At 31.7% G+C, this 14,250-nt stretch overlaps 1 protein-coding gene across 1 annotated transcript; it reads right to left on the bottom strand.

Annotated features, from left to right (window-relative positions):
* Window positions 1-689: 689 nt before the first annotated feature.
* LOC133694343 (probable WRKY transcription factor 51) lies at window positions 690-3,466 on the bottom strand. Its single transcript, XM_062115841.1, has 3 exons — window positions 3,181-3,466; window positions 2,857-3,003; window positions 690-1,124 (listed from the first exon to the last, which is right to left on the bottom strand). Exons 1-3 carry the CDS (start codon window positions 3,441-3,443, stop codon window positions 914-916), a joined length of 621 nt encoding a protein of 206 aa, XP_061971825.1. The 5' UTR covers window positions 3,444-3,466; the 3' UTR covers window positions 690-913.
* Between the last annotated feature and the right edge of the window lie 10,784 nt (window positions 3,467-14,250).

Genomic DNA, 14,250 nt, shown 5'->3' with positions numbered 1-14,250 from the left:
GAGGATTATACTTTTCGACAATGATAGCCTTTTTCTCAGTGAACTTTCTCCTCTTACCAACGGACAGTGTTTCTAGTTCCAGCAAGTGAATCTATGAATAAGATTGGGTCGTTCAGGGAGCTTATGTTTCCATTTATGAATTGTTTTTCATGTTTACTATACAAATTAATGATAAATATGTGAGCATAATTAAGGATTTTGATTGACTCTCCTCGGTCCATGTCAATTGCAGCTCCTTCACTGGCAATTTCAATCTTTAATTGTGTAAAAACATCTTAAGTTAACGCTTTTATGCGATCCCTTTTGTGTTGTAAAATAATCATTTTCTTTATATAAGCGTAAAATATGCAATTAATTAATACTCTCATTTGATCTGTTTAATAGATATTTTTCATCACTCGAAACAAAAATTCCACAGTAAAAGAAACTTGAAAACATAATTTTTCACCTTCTTGAGAAAAATAAATACTACCTCGTATATGCTTCGACGCACAGATAGTTTATTCCTGGTGACCGAGAAGATATCCCATTCACGATTTGAAGACAAGAATACACAGAAGAAAAAAAAAGAAAACAAGCAAACACGCACATGTATAGGCCCAGAATTCAGCTAGCCCGAACTACCATCTATCAATGCGTTCAGTTTTGCTCTTGCTTATATGTTTTTGGATGTTTTAGCCAAGCCCAAGAACTGGAAAGTCCGGTGTTTATTCTTGGTAATACTCACACGTACAAATCACTATCACTAATTACCTTTTGATACATTAAGTAACATTTCAATCTCAGTTATCAAAAAAAGAGAAGGAGTTACATGGTAATTTCTCCAGCATAATACAGCATGCATGGTGATCCTCAATAACTAAACGAGGATGTGAAGTGCAGTGAAGTACTAAAAGGCTGTGGATATTCTTAACTAGGAAGAGGAAGAAGAGTGAGGAGAAGAATCCTGGAAGGTCCAAGCATTAGGGACCGCGAGAGGAATCTGGTTATTATAATACACCATGCAAGGGCTTTCATGGTTGTGCACTCCATCGTATGTAGTTATCACATATGCCGAGTCTTCTCCGTCCCTCTCCACTCTCTTCTTTACATCGCATCCGCCACTAGAACATTTGTAGTAATTCCTGAACAATTACAATATTCAACTCAGTCAATAGTATTTCTTAATCATATAATAGCTAGCATGTTATTTACGATTTAGAATATGACGAGTCTTTATAGTCTCTAATCATTCATTTAATTACAATTTTCAAATTGATAAAACCAAATACTATATGAATATAATGATTAATCAATTATACGTTGTATAGTTCATCACAATCAAATATATATATATCCTTGGTGATTAAAGAGTTTTTTGGAGTGGTGTGGTTTAGGCGCAGTTGTCATGCACTTGTCAGAATTGATTGCAAGTAGCTAGCATCACAAGGTTAACTCCAATAGAATGAACTGAAAATCTTATAAAAATGATAGTTCAAAGATAAAATTAGCTTAATCTTAGATATAAAATTATATTAGAGAAATATACCTCTTTGAATGTATCATCATCAACCTTAATTCATAAAATAAACGAGGAAGTTGATTTCTAAACTTAAATTTTACGTGACGCAAAAGGTTAAAGCATTAAATGAATCTAAAACATGAACCTTAAGCAATATATACGAAGTCGGATAACATTCGCTCTTCAAGCAAGCACTAGTAGTATTGTTAAGTACTGAAAAGCATTGATTAACCCTAATTCTTGACTTCAACACTTAACATACACTTAAGTCTATATATATAAATTTAAAAATTGATCGAATTATAAGACAAAAAATAATAATAATGTGTGTTTAGCACATAAACAGAGTTCTGTTCTATAATGGTGAATTATATGATTCTCCAAGTTGCCCAGCAAGCTCCTGGACCCCATGCATATAAACAGAGATACATGGACACATTTAGAGGCATCACATCCCTTCACCATTCTCAGCACAGTAGTGGCTGCAAAAGATGTCTGATTTAACTGGTTGGACATATCTATACATTTGGCTGTCGCCGAATCAATGGAAAAGTCAACACAACACACACTCGGCCGATATATATATAGTGGAGTCACTGGATCAGTGGACGTAGCATATGATAGCCATATATTGCATTTTTTACTGTCTTCTAGCAAGGTGGGTATACGTACGTGTGGTAGATGACGTAATCGGTGGTAGTAAGTGCCTTTCAGCTTCCTTCAGTGCTGGAAGCAAATGTCTTTTAGCTAGCTTAGATATGAGTGCATTTATAAAACCATGGGCGGCTTTGTATTTTGGTTGATGTGATTAATATTGGTGCCCTTGCTCTTCAACCACCTTTAGCCACCATCGCTCTCTCTACTGTGAGTGTATATGGGGGCATGCAGTGGCCTGAGAACCCAGCCCAGGTGCCAATTGCAAAGGCTACAACTAGTATTGTTTTATAAAGGCTATCCATATAAAATTATAAAAAAAGGGTTCTGTATAAGCTAACTAGAGAGAAGTTATGCCTAATATATCTAAAACCATCAATCAGAACTTGAAAGAAATGGGTCCTTGATCGAGCAATAAATATTTCTTATCTAACATATATAATAGTTCTGCATAACAATTGTGGGATAGTCCAGAGATATTAAGTAAAGAAATGCCTTATCAAAGCCATATATATAGACCTATGTACATGAGATCAAAGGGTGTGTAAATATGGATAATGCATGTATCAATCAGCACAATCATTCTGCCCTTTAATCAAATTCATTGTCAGATGATTACTGTCAGGTCCATTTATCCACAGGCAATAGATTAACTAACTTCTAAAATAAATCGACGAATAATCGTGCTTTAACAGACTTACCTTGGGTGTGGGCTGTTCTTTACTGACTTCTTTCCATACTTCCTCCATTTAAATCCATCATCCATCACCTCCAGCTCTGATTTTGTTCTAAACGCAACTCTATGCCCCCCTTCTGTCTTATTTTTCTTCACTCCATTCTTGCATTTTCTATAAAAATATACAAATTAAAGATTAATGAGCAGACAAGATTATCATTTTGATCTCCAAGAAACAGAAAAAAGTTAATCTTGAATACTTTATTTTTCTTTTTTTTTTTTAAGAAAATAACAAATTAAAGAACTAGTAGCAGTAGAATAATCTAAAGTGGGCATCATGATCACTTGCATGCTATTATTTCTCGATGTTGCACCACTATATCCGCTTGATGAACCACTTGGAACTTGCTCCGATGATGCCATACTTTGTGAGGATGAATTATCTTCACCAAATCCATCATCAAGCATGAGGTAATCTGACACCTGAAACTCAGTCGCCGGCGGGTCGAAACCTTCATTGAAATAAGAGAAATCATGGTTAGGGTTAATCTCAGGGAAGTTCATTGCGTACAAGAGGGGGGGTTGACAAGTAGTCCTGAGAGGGAGGGACATAAATAAATTATGCCTGGGGCATGCTTCCAATATATTTATAATAAAGTAAAAAATCTAATCCAAAAGTATGGTCATCTTTCATTCTTTTGAGCTGCTGTCCTTCGTAGGCACCTTCCTGGCGAGATACAATGAAGGTGCCTAACTGGTGCTACGTGTCAACATTTGGTTAGACATGTTGAAGTCAGCATGATGACGTCATTGCAATGTCTTGGGATTTGGGACCGGTTGGCAGTGTCCTATGTGGGTTGTAATAATTCGTGTCGTTGCTTTTGAGAAGGCCTTTGAGGGTAATTGGCCGGGAGGACGGTCTTGTGTGTTGCCACTCACAGCGGAGTTACTCATGTTGCCATATTATTTAGTCTTCGTTTGGCACGCATCTCAGGGATTTCATCTATCAATTACAGGGGCCCTCTCCTACATTGCGAGGAATATTGCACAAATGAGTATTTATTTATTTATTTATTTATTGTTACACTCGTATAATTGGTCATAAAGAGTAATAGCAGCTACGCTTCCGTGTTGATACGAGAAACTATATTTTAAAACTTCATCTAAATCGATTTTTAGTTTATATTAATCTAATTAAATTAAATTTAAGTTGATTTAACTAGATCAACTTAAAAAAAAATTAAAAATTAAAAATAATATAAAAATATCCATATTGAGTATTATAGCTATGCAAAAAGTTGTTCTTACAGCTAAGGGTGCGTTCTCAACTTTTTGGTTCAAACCTCAAGGCACGTTAATTATGCTAAATAAACTTCACATGAATTTTTAACTTTTTGACTGGATTAGATGATGAATTTAATTTCACAAAATAAAAATTAACTCGAAATACTTCACACTGTAAAATTAAAAAAAACCTCCGACTAGCTAGCCACATGCACTTCATAATGTTTGATTTTTTTTATATATTTTTTTGTTACTAAGCTTTAATTCATTACTAGAAATTTAGCAAATACCAATAAATTTTTCCCATCGGTATATTGCAGTGATTTTACAGACCAAAATTTTCTATCACTAACTCCATTGATAAACACCGACAAAAATATGTCATCAATATATACAAAGAGAATTGTAGTCGGAATAGAAAAAGTAAAAAAGGCCAAATAGTACAATGATGTGTAAGTTTTTATAAACACAGTTACCGATAGAATTACACCATTGTACAATTCATCTATGGATATATTAATCCATCAATATATATCGACGACATTACAGAAAATATTATAATGGGATTAAAAAAGGTAAATCATTTAGTAACATGATATTGATACCTGATAGAATTGCCGACTAAGTCACCATCAAAATAATTCCGTCGGTAAATCTATCGGTCATATTTAATATATAAGCTAGCGCTCGACTCTCCTTTTCCTATCCCCCATTTCTACTTTTTTCTTGTAAATTTTTTCTCTGCAACAAAATAGTCAACCCCCCCAATCTCAACACAACTCAACATCTCATAACTTTTCCAGCCATCACAACACTCGGTTTGTCAACATCCTTGTTTTGATTGAAAATTTATTGAGGATTCTTCACCTTAAGCAAGCAAATCTACCTTTTTTTTTAATTTGAACATAATTTTAAAATGCTATTTTTTTAAATATTTTTGAAGTATATGTATTTTGTTTGGGTGTTTACTTGTTTTATTATTTTTTCTCAAACAAACTTCTTGTATGGATTTATGATTTGTACATGTTATGATTTGTTTTAGATTTTATAAAATTGTATTGGTTTGTAAATTGTTAAAACTTATATTGAATTATTGACTTAGATGTTTTGTGATGAAATAAATAATGACTTGTTTAACGGGTTCGTTTTATATTTTGTCAATTTCATTTTCAAGTTGTAATTTCCGTAATTGTGTACAAATTTGCATCTACGTAGATAATTGATAATGAATTAAGAGAATGATTAAAATATGTTGAATAATCATGAGCTAAACTACTATTTTTACAAATTTATTTAGTTAACATAGTTAATTAATATATGTTATCATCATTATTTTATATAGGTTCGATAGAAGTGATGGATAATCGTTCATGGATGTATCAAGATTTACCCCAAGGATTGCGGAGGATGAATTATTGTAATGTGGTTGGGGTTTTATTAATTATGCAATATCTAATCCAAAAGATATCAATGGAGACAGTATTAGATTTCCAAGCAAGAGATGTAAAAGTAAAAATTTTCTCAATTCAAATGTTATAACGATGTATTTTCTATAAAAAGGTTTCATGGAGCAATACTTGTGTTGGTATGCACATGAAAAACCATATATTTCTCATGAGACCATGGTAGAAATGATAGTTGGGTCAACTTCTAGTGCTAGTGACGTGCATGGAGTTGTAGATGATAATAGTAATCCTTATAGGACTATAGTTATGGAAGCAATTAAAATAAATCAGAGTCATGCCAGTCAATGTCCCATCGTAGATAAAGAACCTAATGCAAATATGGCTAGATCTTTTGATCTTTTAAAAGATTCAAACAAACCATTGTGAGATGGTTGCACAAATCACAGTAAATTATTAGTCGTTGCACAAGTGTTCACCATCAAGTCGGATTATAGGTTGAGTGAGGTCAGTTATGACAGAATTATCGAATGGGCGAAAAGCATTTTACCTAAAGGAAATAGGCTGAAAGAAAATTTCTATGTTGGTAAATTGTTATTAATGAACTATTTATCTCTTATAATATCACAAACTAAAAAATTATTGAATACCTCATAGGCAACATCGTCAATATTTACTGTCTCAAAACTCACAGCTGACTGAATCTTAAATCTTTCAATTACAAGATGAATAGTTTTCCATTTGATTCAGAACACATGTAAGTACTGTTTAATTATCATTATCTACAGAGATATTTAATTTCATTACACATTTCTCGTTAACTGTTCATGGTTGTACTTTATGTACCAAGTTTATAAATTAGAAGGGAATGCAAGTATTACATTGTCTTTACTAGGTTTAAGTCCTAAAACAAAGGTGAAGTGCTACAATGAATATTTCATCAATGGACACATGTTTCATATTGAAGAATATGAGAAAGGTAGAAAGACATATAACAATGAGGTTTGTGTTAAGAGATCGACTTCTAATGAGTTTAAAGTTGACTATTATGAGAAATTAAAAGAGGTAATTGAATTGCAATATCTTAACGAGCATAATAAAGTATTTTTATTCAAAAGCTATTGGTATGACACCACTGAAAGAGGAATTAGAGTAGACCCCCATCATGGTTTAGCCAAAATTAATTCAAAAACTAAACTCTGCAATGTCGATAATGTCTTTGTTTTCGCTAAACAATGCCATCAAATTTATTACAAACACACCCTTTTCTTTAGAAAAGATCGTTCAAGAGTTGATTGGTTATTTATATTGAAAACCAAACCCATGAGTCATGTCAAGGTTGTTCAAGAAGAGAACGATGAATCAAACATGGGAGATGATGTCTTTCAAGTTAGTGAGTTAGTTGATCCATATCGAGTTCCTCTATCGATTGACTTAGAAGAAAATTTAAATTTTCACATCACTGAGAATATTTTTGTTGATGTTGACGGTGTTGAATGTTGTTTTGAGCTCTAGTGGACAAACACAAGTCGATGGAGATGATGATAACAATGAAATCAACGTAGAAGATTACAATGGAGCTGATGACGAGTCAATTGAAGAAGAAGAAGAAGAAGACAATCCTGACTAATTTACAAAACACGAAAGTGTAATGCCATAAACTATGATGTGATATTTATTAATAAAATTTTGTACAAAGAAGTATTTATTTTATTATTATTATGTGAACTCATGTTATTGTGTTGTGCGTGCAACTATTAATTTAAGTATTTGCAGGATGGATAGATATGGAATACAAATACAACCTGACATCAAACATTGTTTCACACTGATGAAAATACCGATGATTTATTCATTACAAACGAATATATCGATGGTATGATTCCATCGGTATATTCCAAAGGTAAAGGGCGTTGTTCCCCTTCACATATCAGTGATGACAATTAAAGGTTTCATATTGCCAATAAAATCATCGACATAATTCGAATTCCAACACGCTGACACTCAATGCTTTTACTAACTGAGTTGCACGTTTTCACAGGTTTACCAACGAAATCAATGACGGAGTGCAAACTCTAATGCGCAAGTAATTAATGCATTTATGACTGTTGACTATTTATTATTTTACTAACATAATAACAGGCAAAATTAAAAAAAAAATCTGAAAGGATTTTTTAAATTTTTAGTGTGATGTTGTGGAGCACTAGCGGATAGTGCACAACAATATTCTAACTTCTTGGAATGTAACGTGTATTAGTTGTTCAGTTGCAGTATTGGGCAGAGGTTCAAATAGTAGTTTCTGAAAGGTTAGGGGGTTGTGGATATAATCAGTTTGTTTAGGCCACCCAAATAGACATACATTTTGGACAGGGTTATGACGAGTCCTAAAATCCAAGATGCTTAAGAATAAGGTTGATGTGTTAAATAATTGACTGTTAGTTCAAGCAATTTGATCAATTCTCTATAGTCAATGTATATTGTAACTTGATATGAAAAGCTTAGAGAGTTGATAACTGATAGTATCTGTAAAAGGTGACCTTTGATAGATGTGGAGACTCTCTGATGGTAAAATCAATAATTTTATAGAGAGAGAAAGTGAAATAATATTTTAGAGATAGATGCTTTGAAATTATTTATGCAATAGAAAATAAAGAAATTGAGAACCTTTGACTTTAAGGATTCATGATGTATTTATAGTCTATGAATCTTATCCTTTTGTGGAGAGGAAAAGTTGAAGTATAATTTTACCTTTGTGATATTTTGAGCTGTATTCTACTTAATATGTATTAGACCAGTATAAAATATTGAGGGACTCATATGAGGTCTGAGAAAAATCCCCAGCGAGTGTTTGGGCTCGGGTCAATTAGAAATGATAAATGGGTTCAGACATGCTTCATGTACCCAAACACATTAGGCTCAGGGCGTGCTCCCGAGCCCGGGCATGCGGGGGGTGTTAGGGTGCTTGCTTTACACCAAGGGTGTTGAGCATTTCACGCCCACGCTAGGTGTGACATCACACCTAGCATGGGCTTGGGCTTCTTGGCCAAGTCCATTCCCTCTAGGGAGTTAGGCTTGGGCTATCACGCTCGAGCCCACTCTTCATAGGCCATTTGTTGTACTTTGGGCTTGGGGTATCAAGGTGGAGCCTAAATGGTGTTTTTGTTGGGTCTATTTTGAAAGATTTTTTGAATTTATTTATTTAAATCCATCATATTGTACGATATTTTAAGTCCATTCTGTCTAAAAAGACTAGTTTTTTTTTTGGTTTGATAATCTTGTATCATCATGTATGAACCTTTTTCTTTGGGGAAAAGCTTTCATTTTACTTGGTGTTCAGGTCACTTGTAAAATGTTGTTCACACTTTAATGTGTTTGGTATTGCGGTAGCTTTTGTGGTTGTGGATTGAAAAAAATTGTTTTATGAAAAGTACTTTTGGTTGAGGTTGGTTTGATATTTATATATGTTTGGTTAAAACTGTGGTTGAAATTGAGGTTGAATAAAAAGTAGTTTAATGTATTTGGTTAAACATGCTTTTCAAATTGAGGTTATAAAATAACTAAAAAATATATATATTAATATTGATGGTTTTTAATTTAAATATTGTAAATTTAATTACCACTATTACATCATTAAATAAATAATACTTTATATCAAATATTTTCTGCAAATGTTATGTCATCATGTGATCTCCTTCTAATTTATATAGTGTTATTGAATAATATTAAATACTAGTTTTTCGAGTAAAACACAATAAAAAAAATGGATTTTTTTTTACCAGGTCGGATACGGTCCAATGAACAATGCCACGTGAATTAATTCACTTGGCACTGTTCACTTCCTGCCGCGTCTGTGCAGAGTGAATTAATTCACTCTGCACAAACACGGCAGGAAGGGAGAAGCAAATCGATGTTGCTTTCGGCTAACCTGCGTTTGAAATGTAAATTGTAATGGGTCCCACACACAATAAATAATATTTGTCATTTTACCAAACACAGAAGTAACTACATAAACAAGCACGCTTTAAAAAGAGAGGATTCATGGTTGCTTCCCATGTAATCATATCATTAGACTAATAGGTAGAGAAGATAAAAAAAAAAGGAGCAAAGGAATAATTAAATAACTTACTTTTCAATTGTTGACAACGATATATTAACTGGATTAAATGTTTATATCATTCCCTATTTTTTGAAATGAAAACAAAAGTCTCTTCTCATGTAAGATGTTAGCATGTTTAAAAGTGACGTTTCAAGTTTTTTTTTTTTAGTATTTAACTATATAGTTTTCACATGCTTTACTGTGGGCAAATCAGTCTTTTCTGAGAGTAAAAAAAAGAATAGACACTGCTAACGTATTCTTCATTATTATAAAAATTTAAACCATATGGATATTTTTCTAATATAACTTGATTAATTTAATAAATTTAAAATTAATTTGAATATATAAAAAATAACAATAAAAATAAATATTCATAATATCAAAATAGAAAACCGAGCAATCTTCTACCAAATCAAGCCTGTGAAAAATGGTGAAATGTTTTTATTTCCCTGTGAAACTGACCTTGAGCTCTCAAAACAAATCATTAATTCCAATTGTGGATAAAATAAATACAGAAGGATCATATAATAAAAAGAATTGAAGGGAAAAAAAAAGTAGAAAAAACTACAAAGAAAAAACAATGTTGATTCTAAGAGTGAATATTTCCCAATTAGATTAAACATATATCTTTTGCTTTTAGTGATGTGTGATTTATGTTTTAAGGGATGCTTGAGAGTGTAATATCGGTTATTTTTTATTTAAAAATATATTAAAATAGTATTATTTAAAAATAATTATTTTTAACATCATTATATTAAAATAATTCAAAAGTATTAAAAAAATTAAAAAATAAAATATTAACCAAAATCTGTTCGGAACATAATCCCAGAAAAAAATTTAATAGTATATTTGGACCTGAAAAAAAACTCCACCCCACCTTATCTCACCAGAACAGATTCCCTAACACATACTTAATCATAGACAAGTCAAAAGGGGAGATTCCTCTCTAGTCGTGGCTGGGGTTCCTATATTTATGACAAGAGATGCAGCAACAAAGAAATCCCATCAAGCTAGACTTAAATTATGCGCCACTTTTTGTTTCGGAGCTGGAGTGCTGATGTGAGAAACTGCAAGGAAATGTGCCTTCGATCAAAACTATCCCCTGTTTTCTTTTGACAAAAAGAAAAAATAAAAATTCTTTGATCGTGACTAAATTAATTTCAACCATTGATAATTTGTCTTCATATTATATCAGAGCTGGAAACCAAGAAGAAGTTGCATATGACAGCAATGGCCAACTAAGAATTTTTCTCATCATTTAACCTTTCATTTACTAGGACTCGCTATTGGTGAATGTATGGTCTTTCATTTGGTACAAGCCTGGGTAGGGCTACTATACCCCATTTATAATAATATTAATATTTCAGTGTTTGTAAGTATACTAACAATTATTTATTTTTTAAAGTATTTTTTTACTAAAAAATATATCAGCATAATATTTTTAAAATTAACACAGCAAAAAAATTAAAAAAAATAATTTTAAATTAAAAAAATTTAAATTTCATTAAATACCAGGTTGCATGGAATAGCGAAAGCTCTGAAATATTAAAGAGAAGAGATTGATGCAGACTAGATAGAATTGACTTGCTTGACACTCAATTACAATTAAAGGAGAAGGAAGACAGAAGGAAGGTCATCAGGGATGTTGAAATGAAAAAGGTCGCACTGCATTTATATGTGTGAGGTTGCAATCAGAGACGGTCCTCCTATGGATGATGGAATTTAATCACGCCTCCTCCCAAGGAAGCACTTTCCTAGAATTTCAATATTTTCATCAGTGCATGGATAGGTTCCTGGAAACCCAATAATGCGTGGTTGCTTGATCGGTATAATTTTCCTCTCATCAGAGCCTGTGATTCAGCTGGTATGAAAAACAAATCACGAGTTAGAGCAAAATAAAAGAATGGTTTACAAATCAAAAGCATGGGGTTTTTGAAAGATTATTTCCAGTTAACATGGAATGTTTAGTTTATTACCATTCAATTTTATGTATCACTGTCAGAAAATTAACAAAAATACTGAAAGAATCGTCGGTAAATTACAATGACATTTACCAACAAAATATTTCCTTGCTATATATATCCCTTTGTAATAGGTATTACCGACTAAATTAACTCATCGTTACTATCTGCCGGTGAACTCGTCAATAGTTTTTTAGTCATAACCAGATAATTGACTAAAACATGTGTCCAAAATTCTGCATACTGTACCACGTTAAAAACAAGAACACTTGTAATTAAAAATTATTTTACACCAATAAAATTATTGATGAACTATAAGTACTGACAGAATCATTGATTGACTAAGACCTTGAAGAGTTTCAGGGAGTTAAAAAAAACACATGGCTCTGCCACCGACATTTCAGACGGAATCACCAAAGGACTAAGCCCCTCGAAGAGTTTCAAATAATTGGAAAAAATTATATGGCTTTGCCATTGACATTTCAGACGAAATCACCGACGAACTAAGCTCCTCGGAGAGTTCCATGAAGTTGAAAAACAATTACATGGCTCTACCACCGACATTTCAGGGAATTTAGTTATTGCAATTAGTGTTGATTTCATGCAATTAAACATAAAAATAACATGAATTAAATTAATTTTGATCAATTATAATTTGTGTTGAATTTTAGGAATAACTATAGAAACTGGGGTAATTTAGGTTTTGGTAGATATCGTGGTTCCTAATCGTGACATCAATCAAATGTTGCATATGGGAACCATGAAAAATATGAAACTATATTATTTCTCCAACACTTTTTGCACCTATATTATTTGGCCAAATATTTTTTTGAAGTGAGTTAATAAGCAAAATACCCTAAAAATAATAATAGAAAAAAGGAAAATTATATTGTGTTTACATATTAAAAGGGTACAATATATGCTATATGTACATATAATACTAGATTGGTGTCCCATGTTATGCCATGGGTCAAGTCAAAATTTCTCTAATGAAAAAAAAAAAGATGTTCGGACAATGCAAGTGTTATTTAAAAAGCAAGAACAATTTGAGACGTGTAATTCACTTGACTTAGTTCAATAAACTTTGCTAATTTAATAATATGATTAGAAAAAAGCATCGACAATAAGTAAGCGAACAAAATTATTTGGCAATGATTAATTATAAAAAAAATGAGTTGTTAATATCATACTCGGAAGGAGATGGAAGAAAAGTCTGCTGCAAAATCACTATTGCTCCACCATGGACACCGCCCCGCCACCAAAAAAAGCTCACCAAGATGGTTTTAACACCACTACAAAAGGCTGCATGATGAAAAAGGCTGCACATGTCGTCAGAGCATTGACCCAAAAAGCAAATCAAGCAAAATATCATAAAATGAGCATATTTTGTTAATATTTACTTAATTTCATTTCATTTAATTAAAAAATAAATTTTCTTTGAAAAAATTTGAATATAACAAAGAACGACAATTAAAAAGATTCAAGATAACCTAAGTCATTTTTAAAATTAGTGAAAAATCCTACAGAAAACAAAAAAAACATAACGGGGGCAATATCCAATTAAATAAATAGTGAAGGATGGAACTAAAAAACATATGAACTTAAAAAAAAGGAAAATAAACCAAGCAAATTCGGACAAATCTCCTAAACCTAGGTTAATCTCTCAAACTTGCAATCCGTGATAACCTAGAATTGGGTTCAATCAAGAAACTCAATTCCCAATCAATAATAAAATTATAGAAAAAATCAATTTTAAAAATTATTTCAAATAAAACAAATAACAATTAAAAGAATGAAAACCAAATTTGACACATTAAAAAAATTTAAAAATGATGAAATTAAAAAAATTCAATTTTATAAATAATTTCAAATAAAATAAATAGTAATAAAAAGAATAAGGATCAAGTTTGACAGATGAATAAATTGGAGGATGAATTTGAAAAAAAATATATATGATTTTATAAATAATATCAAATAAAACAAATAATAATCAAAAGAACATGAATCAAATCTAAAAAAACAATTGAATGGCTTCTATGAAAAATTGGAGGGTCAGACAAAGAAACTGAGGACAAGAAAGAAAATAAAAAGAAAAAAAAATGTCGTCATCACTAGATCAGAGGTCAGTTGGCCACGCGTATAGCCTAGGGATAGAGTTGCCGCCAAGACAATTCTAACATTGCCCTAAAAGTTATTATTTGGCCACTGTTTAACCTCTTTCACGTGCTATTCGAATGACGTGAAAATTCCCCACATGTTGGGGGTGTGCATTACACATGCCAACCATGTTTTTTATTTAAATAATATTTTAAAAAATATCAAATTATACCTCATCCAACTTGATTATAACAAAATATCTAGGATGAAAATATGAAAAGAAAAAACCCTATGAATATCAGTTAAGATTTTGATTTTTATAGTAATTTAATTATTTAAAAAATAAAAAGTCCAACAACCTCTGGAGACCAATTTAATAATTTTTTTTTAATAGTATGCTAGTCATATTATTATGCAAAAAAAATATATATAAAAAGAATACATTTCGATCAATAGCCAGACCATTTGTATTGATTAATAATGACAAAATCATTATTTTACTGTTTTAATCTGCCGTGCAAATAAATCTATAACTATCATATTTAGTGGTATAGTGTTTTCTCTGCCCTTTTAGTTTC

Source organism: Populus nigra, chromosome 5 (genome assembly GCF_951802175.1).
Source record: "Populus nigra chromosome 5, ddPopNigr1.1, whole genome shotgun sequence".
NCBI lineage: Eukaryota > Viridiplantae > Streptophyta > Magnoliopsida > Malpighiales > Salicaceae > Populus > Populus nigra.
Note: the sequence above shows the minus strand (reverse complement) of the source record. Positions and strands in the feature narration are given on the sequence as shown.